Below are 9,680 nucleotides of genomic sequence, written 5' to 3' on the forward strand. Positions count from 1 at the left end.
GTGTGTGTTTATTATGTATCCAAGGCAACCTGGGCCCATTTTATCTGATATTCTGTGGGTAATCTTAGCAATGATTGAGTTTAGATTTATACCAATCAGCCATACAATTAAAACCCCATGACAGGTGAAGTGCCTCCTGTCCATCAGTGTGAGCACCTACAATATACACAGGAGCATCAGAACTGCACAATGGACCAATGGAAGGAGGTCTGGTCTAAAGAGAGGATTAAGGTTATCTTTTACACCATCTGGATAACTGTGTGTGTGTGTGTGTGTGTGCACGCACGCGTGTTTTTACCTGGTGATGAGCTGGTAAATATTAAATATTTGCAATTAGCAAAACATGCACCAATAAGGAACGATATGTTTTAAGCTTGAATTAATAAAAAATGCCTAAAAATTAATTTTAATAACAACAGATTTGGTTGTGTTATAAATGTATGTGCGGTGTAGCGCAGATCCTGGCCGGTGATCTGGTACGATGAATTGACGGCAGTTCGGTTGAAAATTTGCTTAAAAACATTCTACACGCAAGGGACAAGTAAAGTATTCACTTCTTTTATTGGCTTCACCACGCATTAAAAATGTTCTCTACAAAAATAAAAGATCAGATCACTGCAAATATATATGAGCAAACCTTCAATCAGAAGAGATTAGACAAAGCGACATATTTGGAAAAAAAAGAAGAGTAAATGCGGCTGTACAGCATACGACGAAGGAAAAATTTGAATCGGAAACTGCAAACACATGCAATGAAATCTCGATACTTTTGTCCTGTTCACCGAGAAAGGTTTCATTATGTGCTCGAAAGGACGATTATATCCCTGGAGATAATTTCAGATCCCTCAGTGTTCTGTACAGCTGCTACAACCCGCATTATCAAACTTCTCCCCTTTACAAAGTGTCTCGGGTTTGGGTTCTGCTCCGGGAGCTGCACGGCTTTCGTTTACTGTAACTTGAGGAAAAAAATAAACTAAGACATTAAACTTGAAGCTTTTGAGTTATAATTCAGTTTGCTTTGTGAAAGACCTACATTTTAGGTCATTAGCCTTGAGGAGCATCGGCGGGTGAGAACGTCAAGATAACAGGTCTGTACAGAAGATCACGGTTTTCCCTTTTTTTTTCTTTAATGGAATCCCAGAAAGTTAAAAGGAATTAATTTAAGAAAAGAAGAAAAAAAAAAAAAAAAAGCATATCAAAAAAAAGGAAAAAATATTTAAATGGAAAAATAAACCCTTCACCGTTCAAACTAACTCGATCATCTGAAGGATTAAATACACATCCAGCTCTCTTTGGTCTGTGTAACGGCTTCTGGATGCTGGATCAGAGAAGGTGTGTTAATATTTACCAAAACAGACCGATGGCTGAAAGCTTCAAATCGCTGTCACTACGCACTTTGCTTACAAAAATGTTTTCTAATCAAGTTCGAGTTAGCGTAAATTTCTTACACCGACCCGGAAACGTTTTTTTTTTCTATTTCTTTGTGGAAAAAAGCAACAAAAGAAAGATGGCGAGAATCGAATCCAAGCCCGAATTCAAGATCGCTAACTGGGAGAAAAGAGGAGGCAAGTGCATCAATTATTTAACCTGAGCTTCTAAGGCTTTCATCACCTGACACCATTATCCTTCAAACCTGGTATCAGAGTCTCTCTTCTCTTTCTGTTCTCTCAAAATCTCTTACAGTTCCTTCTCCCGGTTTTCTCTGGTGCGTCAGAGCTCATTGTCAGGTCTCATCCCCATAAATTAATCTCTTTACATCTGTGCCATGAAACCATAATCTGCATTTCTCTGGATCTTCCAGAGTGGTGACACTTGGGCCTTAACCAACGATAGTAATTATGACAAAAACATGACCACAAAGAGTTAATTCATGATAGTGATCAATAAAATAATCAATTTAATAACCCAAATATTTTGCTAGACCTCCTTCACTAATAAAGACTCCGAGATGTTCCTGTGACCTTTGCAAATCTTTAACAGGAGGCTGGAATTTTATTATTATTATTACTATTATTATTATTATTATTATTATTATTATTATTATAAATGGGGTGAATTCACTGTATTCACACATCAGCCCACTCTTCCATTATTCACTGCTCCGGGTTAGCTGGTGGTTGATGCTGTGTGTTACACTACTGTCATTTTATATTAAAAATGTTCTTACTGTTTTGCCAAAACAACAGAGGAAAATGTTAAAATTCCCAACAGCTTTGTTTCAAATCGAGTTCAACCTTCCCGAGGTATGCATGAAAGGTATGAGCTAATGAGCCAAATTGTTATCCAAAGTCCTTCATGCGTTCATGCTCGGCATAAGTTGTTTTTTTTTCCCAGTTTCTTTAAACAGCGTGTGTCTGTATGAATGTATGTAGCTTCACTGTCGAGAACATGCGAGCTAGCTAAAAGCAAAAGTGGAGGTTACTGTCCAGTTGGTAAACATACAAGATAAATATTGTCACCGTTTAACCCTGAATCCTTCGTATGCCTCTAACTTCCACCTAGTTATCTCCCAGCTTCAGATGGAGCCACGTTGTGCTGAATTGTTGTTTTTTGTTTTTTACCCCCAGCTCGTACGCTGCTAAAGCTCAGCTACATCTGAAAGCTCTCAATCGTGAAACCTAGCCACTTTATCACCATAGCAAATCAGTGAAAGCTCTAGGCAAACATCACTGCTACCATCCAGAGACTGCTGTCTCAACTGTCCAACCAGTGTTCTGCATCTGAGTGATGGAGTATTACGCTGCACTCGGTTCAGAAGTAGACAGAAGTTGACACGTTCAAGGAAAAAGACAAAACAAAACACAGATGCAGCCATAAACGCTAGCCAGCTAACAATCATGATGTCTTTTCATTCTCAAAACAGTACACTGTAAGGTCAGTGCTAGAGATTTACCCAACTAACATGTCTGTGTAGATGGATTATGGTATGTTGACGCTCTGAGTTACCGAGTGTTAACATGACGTCATGTGCTGAACTTGGGGATGAAGAGACTTTTCCCGGTGTTTTCTTTGGTTTTTCTTACTCAGAGAAGGAAAATGTAAGAGGAAGTAGTCATGGAAGTGTTAGGTATGGCTTTAACTAATCCCAAAAGGGGGAGTATTGAAAGGGGACTAGGGGTTATAGGTATGGGGGACAATTAGGGTGTAGGGTCTGGGGTGTAACCAGAGGGACGACACTTTAATGTGGAATTACTGGCCCGAGTTTTGGGTTTAGAGTGCCACCTACTGTACAGGTGTCACTACTGCATATCTAGAGTCAAATCAGTGGGACTTTTAGTCAGTCAGTCAGGGGGTCTGTCAGTCAGTCAGGGGGTCTGCCAGTCAGTCAGTGGGCCTGCCAGTCAGTCAGTGGGCCTGCCAGTCAGTCAGTGGGCCTGCCAGTCAGTCAGTGGGCCTGCCAGTCAGTCAGTGGGCCTGCCAGTCAGTCAGTGGGCCTGCCAGTCAGTCAGTGGGCGTGTCAGGCAGTCAGTGGGCGTGTCAGGCAGTCAGTGGGCGTGTCAGGCAGTCAGTGGGCCTGCTAGTCAGTCAGTGGGCCTGCCAGTCAGTCAGTGGGCCTGCCAGTGATTTGGCCGGTGAAATAGAGACGCAGTAATATTCAAGTGGCCTTTTTTTTTCTTATATATTTAAAAGGAAGTGGAGTGAATGAATGAAGGTAAAGGTTTAACAACCCTGGAAACAAACATTACTCGAGCTCACACACACAGTATAGCCCTAGTCAGATAGTAGTGCTTTAGATGGTCTGGTAGCCCGCATGACTCCTCTTCCTGCCGATCAGATAGGCAACGAGGACTATGAGGACGAGGCCAGCCAGGGAAGCACCGACAATGATGGGCACCAGCATGTTGTCCTTCTGCATTCGACACACGTCGGCTAAAAAGAAGCAAAATCACACATGAGAATGATACAGATAACTATTTGATTTATTTTCTATTATTATTATTATTATTATTATCTATTTGTTTTGGTTGTTCTGGTGAAGCTTCTTTTAAGGAGACATTCTTAGAGAAAGGACTTAATAGTTTCTCAGTAACATGATCAGCTGTATCTTTGTCTCATTATCTTCAATAGAGACAAGACAGAATCAGGAGAGGTTTTACTTATAGCTGTTTAGAGATGTGTGTGAATGCAGGTGAGCCATAACATTAACTGTAACTAAACTAAGTGTTTCATGTTTTACTTAATTAACAAACGAATGTTATGCTATTACAGATCATACAGGAAAAAACACATGCAGATGAAGTATTCAACATAAAGTATTCAACAGTAACGGCACACACACACACACACACACACGACTGAACATGGCTCTGGGAGTGACACAGACCAGGTTAAAGCACTATGAGCTCTGCTGTACCTGGTCCAAACTGGTTGTCGTGGATGCCGAAAGGCTGAACCTGCAGGTCAAAGGTGTTGAGGGTGAAAGTGCTGACCACAGGAAGAACCTCCTCAACGCTGCACATGTAGGAGCGGCCAAGAGTTCCCTGCAGGTACTGAAGACTGCTGTTGCTGACAATGAATGGAGCTAAAGAGAATTCACACACACACACACACACACACACAAATTTACCACCAAGAGATAATTGTTGGACATAATTTCTAAACTAGATTATCAGTAATTGCACAAACTGTTCCCATGGAAACAAACAAATCACCACATAACGATTAACACACATACTGGCTCTATAGCTGTGCACCAATATTACAATCAGACCAAATTAGATTCCAGTGATTCCATAAAACTGACTGAGCGATTACGAAGCAGCTCAGAAGTCCTGAGTTCCAGTTATGTGACTCATCTTTCTTCTTCTTTCAAATCCACCGTGTGATGTACAGAGGAGAAACTACAAAAACTCTCTGTGCAAATACATTATAAAACACTGTATTAGCAGTAATAGTAAAATAGTCAAATGTGTTTTTACCTGACTTTTATAACACAACAAACTCTTCCTTAGAACCACAGACTGACATGTTAAAGTAAAATTCAGGTTTTGGGGCTCAAAATGGGGCTTCATTGGGATGAAGGTAAGGCTTGAGCACTGAATTCTGCACTAAATGGATCTGTTTTAAAGAAAGTAAAAAGTTCCTGATCAGTAAAATCTGTCAGTAATGTAACTCTTCCTTACCTGCCATATCTTCCCAGCTGGCTGACAAGTTCAAAGCGCTGAGCTGATATATTTTGGTGGTGGAGTTCTGTAGATATGAGGACACAGATTAAGAGTCGTTTGTTGTGGGAGAGAGAGAGAGAAAGTGTGAAGACGGGTTTGTGCGAGTAAGTTTAAGACCCTCACCAGTGAGAAAGTGAAGGTGAGGTTGGTGTGATTTCCAGTCAGCAGCAGAGTAGCGGTCGTGGATTCACACATCCCTGAGAAAGACGTACTCTTGGGGTCCAAGTTACTTATTTTCACGATCGTCTGAAATCGAGATGAGAGAAATTTTTAGCCGTTTATAGAGATCAGTCGTGGTCGAAACACGTTCGAATATATATGTACGATTCGTAGAATTCAGATCTACTACCTCTGTGTGTGGTTCACCCGTACTGAACTAAACTGTAGTTCACAGAGCATGTATGTGGTTCTGTCTTAAATTTCTTTGCATGCTGCGCTTTTACAATAAAGAAACCCAGACATATTCTTTTAAAAGTGAAAGTGACGTGACATACGGCTAAGAACGGTGACCCATCAGAATTCGTTCTCTGCATTTAACCCATCCAAAGTGCACACACACACACACACACACACACACACAGCAGTGAACACACAGCAGTGAACACACACACCCCCGGAGCAGTGGGCCGCCATTTATTCTGCGGTGCCCGGGGAGCAGTTGGGGGGATTCGGTGCCTTGTTCAAGGGCACCTCAGTCGTGGTATTGCCGGCCCGAGACTCGAACCCACAACCTTAGGGTTAGGAGTCAAACTCTCAAACCTTTAGGCCATGACTTCCCCAAGGGTTTTCGCATATCCCAGGTTATGGGGTCAGAGCGCACAGTCAAGCCATAGTACGGCACCCCTGGAGCAGGTGAGGTTAAGGACCTTGCTCAAGAACCCAACGTTGATGCCTCAGCAGCTTGTGGACTCAAACCCCAACCTTCTGATCAGGATCCCAGTGCCTTAAACGTTGGACCATCATGCCCTCACATTCCAGCATGACAATGCACCTGTGCACAAAGCAAACTCCACCAAGACATGTTTTACCAAAGTTAATGTAATGAACTCGAGCACCCTGCTCAGAACTCAACTCCACTGAACACCTTTAGTGATGAACCGAAACAACGACTACACCCCAGCCCTCGGTGCCTGATCTCAGTGGTGCTCTTAAATAGTGGAAAAGTCTAGTGGAAAGCCTTTATAGAAGTGTGGAGGTTGTTAGTACAGCAAAACAGGAGACTACTGCTACTGAGGATTTCTCCATATGGACAGCCAGGAGATACACAGGATAACTGTAGATGGTGCCACTTAAAAACAACAAAAATGGATTTGGATCTGGTTTCATTATTTGTTTGTGTTGCTAATAAATGCGATTGCAATGCACGTTATGCCTGAGACAATATGACAACATGAGTACGTGTCAACGTGTGTACTGTATGTGTCCTTACTTTATTCTGAGATTTGGAGAAATAGGTTACATTCAGCTGCAGCCCCATTCTGGCAAGAAGACAGGTCGTGCCGTTGGAGTTTACAACACTGTAGTTGCCACGCTCTGGGTTGGTCGGGACGACAGGGGTGGTCGGGGTGACAGGGGTGGTAGTAGGTACAACAGTGGTGGTAGGAATATCAGCTGAACAAACGGTCTCTGAAAAAAGTAAGTTAGTGCATTTACATGACACAAATAAGGTCGAGGAAACATTAGAAAACACCACCATGACTATAAACACTAGAGATGAACAGAAAGACAGTACCGTCAGTGCTCAGGTTGGAGCTGGGCATGTAGGCCTGCATGTGGATGTTGAAGAACGTGACTGTCGCTCCAGAGCTTCCCAGTCTGACTGAGCTGGAGCTCAAACACCTGTAGGTGGTGTTGAGCTTTGCAGAGATCTGAGAGCTGTTTGTGCTCAACACCACAATCTCTGCACAGATAAAGAGACATGAACGTTAACTTCAGCTAATAGTCTTGTGTTTTTTTTTTGTTTTTCTTTTAACCCTCTCTTTCAGTTTCAGTTATTCGGTATCTACTGGAGCCTCAGATCCCTCTTCTCGGCTGATGTCGTAACCCGTCTGTAACCGTCTGCCTCAGGATTCGAGGATTCATGCTAGACTTTCATGCAGAACAGTTGCACAGAGTGAAATCTGATTGACCGCAGCTTTCCTGTCCGCTAGAAGCAGCCTAGACGTCAACAAGCCATTTCAATTCAATTAGATTCGATTCGATATGTATAGCACTTTTAAACAATGAACATTGTCTCAAAGCAGCTTTAGAGCATAACGAAATATGGTACAAAGCACTCAACATTAATATTAGACATATTTAAATGTGTTTTGTTTTAATCCCCAATGAACAAGCCTGAGGCAACCGAGGCAAGAAAAACCTCCCTTATATGGAAGAGGAAGAAACCTTGAATAGAACCAGACTCAGAAGGGAACCTCATCCTCATCCAGGTGAAACTCATCCTCGTTTCCACATACAACGCTGCTGATCGATAGACGTACCATTTAGTGTCAACACTGATGACTACGGTGTGTGAAAATCCCAGGAGATCAGTAGTTTGGCACCAATAACCCTGCCAAACCCTGTCAAAGTCACATTTTCCCACATTCTGAGGTCTGATGCTAATCATAGCTTACGTTCTTGACCTTCTTTCCATTATGCTGTGGTCACATGATTAGCTGACAGGGTAACTGCATGAACGTGTGTGTGTGTGTGTGTGTGTGTGTGCCTAATAAGCAATTACTGTGTTTTCCACAACATTAATGCCATACCTTACATTATTACGGTTTATTTGTTCTTAATGACTGGTTTTAGAGAACTACATGCCCTATAATGCTGAACTCATTCATTATCATATACAATTCATTATACAGTACATATAAAACCTTTACAGACCCCAGTTAACATCTCTACAATGTTAAAATGGTCATTTTTTTGTGATAGATGTGTCAGAACATTTTCCAACCTCGATATCAAATTACAACGTATAAATATTAAGTTAAAAACAACTTTGTTTAAGGGGGGAAAAAAAGAAAACTTACAATTTCAAGACAGCACCTTTTGATTTTATTAAACATCTCAGTGTTTGTCAGTAAGAGTCTATCAGGGTGCCACATCATGTCTGGGGCAATATTTTTTTTTTTTTCTACACTCTTTCATATAAAAAATCTTCTAGAAAAATATAAAGACAATACTACAGTGTAAGCTGAGATTTATTTAGTGTTGATCAGAATCGTTTTACTGATAACCGAATGCTCGTTACTTTACAAATTCTAAAAGGGTTGTTTATTTTTCCATCAAAAAAAGAGACGTCGACGTGCCATTTCACACACCGAGGATGGAGAAAAGTGCTGACCAAAAATAGCTTGATATATATATATATATATTTACTTATATATTTATATATATATATTTACATTAAAGAGTCAGTTTGAATGTGTGTAAGATGAGTAAATACTCTGAACTCATCCTGGAATAAAAGGTTTTTTTTGTGACAGTAATAGTGTAGTGTTTGGTGTTTCCTACCCTTGCTGGAGGAATTAGGAAAGGTGGTGGTGTCACTCAGGTTGTAGCTCAGTGTAAGGTTGGCCACACGATATATGAGGTTGTTGCTGGCGAACACCAGGCCCAGAGAGTGACCGTCACCGAAGGACGCCAGCAGGTCCGGGGAAACTCCTGCTTCACCGCAGGTACTGCTATTTCCCACTACTGCTGTTGCTGGAAGCGGCACAACCACAGATCTCTGCTCACAGCAACACACACACACACACACACAGAGTTCAGCCTGCAGTCTGGAGAGTGCTCGTGTAGTCTAATGACTCTCAGGAGGAACTTCTTCTCTCAGTTCATCAGACTCCTCAACACAGACGTGTCCAAACAGGTCCATTAAGGCTCCATAAAGTCTCTCTGCACTGCTCTTCGCCGACACTGATAGTGTTACTATACATCTAATACAAGTGCACATCTTATACAGTTCTTATTTTAACTGTAGTTAATGATGTGCACAGTATAAGGAGGAACAAATCAAACCCTGAATACTTAGGAAAAGTACTCCATACATACTAAACATACTACACGATATTACATTACCTTCATAACACATGAATAGATGTATTTTATAGCAAAACAAATATACAGAATAACATATTGCTAACTCGGGTTAAAGCAATAAATATGTGATATAAATATCGCATCTGTTTGGGAGGATAAGGACCTATCAAAAGACACGCATGTTATAAACCTTTATAAAGCCTTAAGCTACATTGCAGTAAAGAAATATTACCAAAACAATATTGTAAAGAAAAGCAATGCTTATTTATTTAGGTTTTTTTTTTTTCAATTAATATAGTGATGATTAAACAAACAAAAAAAATAACATTTATTATTAATAAGGTTTTTTTTAATTAGCTCACATTCCAGTTGGCATTGTGGCTCATTAATCACCTGCTAACAAAATATTTACTATTCAAATTAATGTGTGTGTGTGTGTGTGTGTGTGTGTGTGTTTACATACCGTGCCATTGATGATAGGGTACG

The 9,680-nt window shown here is 40.9% G+C and overlaps 1 protein-coding gene across 1 annotated transcript in view; it reads right to left on the reverse strand.

Moving 5' to 3' along the window:
- Positions 1-542: 542 nt before the first annotated feature.
- lamp1a (lysosomal associated membrane protein 1a) overlaps positions 543-9,680 on the reverse strand; it is a 15,305-nt gene continuing 6,167 nt past the window's right edge. The window contains exons 2-9 of the mRNA XM_027156004.2: positions 9,658-9,680; positions 8,670-8,886; positions 6,898-7,065; positions 6,595-6,791; positions 5,289-5,411; positions 5,124-5,190; positions 4,355-4,522; positions 543-3,870 (exon numbers count right to left, since the gene is read on the reverse strand). The exon at positions 9,658-9,680 is cut by the window's right edge and continues 93 nt beyond it. Coding sequence (XP_027011805.1) covers positions 3,731-3,870; positions 4,355-4,522; positions 5,124-5,190; positions 5,289-5,411; positions 6,595-6,791; positions 6,898-7,065; positions 8,670-8,886; positions 9,658-9,680 — 1,103 coding nt within the window. The 3' untranslated portion in view covers positions 543-3,730. The remainder of the gene's footprint in view (positions 3,871-4,354; positions 4,523-5,123; positions 5,191-5,288; positions 5,412-6,594; positions 6,792-6,897; positions 7,066-8,669; positions 8,887-9,657) is intronic.

The sequence above is a fragment of the Tachysurus fulvidraco genome, chromosome 18 (genome assembly GCF_022655615.1).
Source record: "Tachysurus fulvidraco isolate hzauxx_2018 chromosome 18, HZAU_PFXX_2.0, whole genome shotgun sequence".
Classification (NCBI taxonomy): Eukaryota; Metazoa; Chordata; class Actinopteri; order Siluriformes; family Bagridae; genus Tachysurus; species Tachysurus fulvidraco.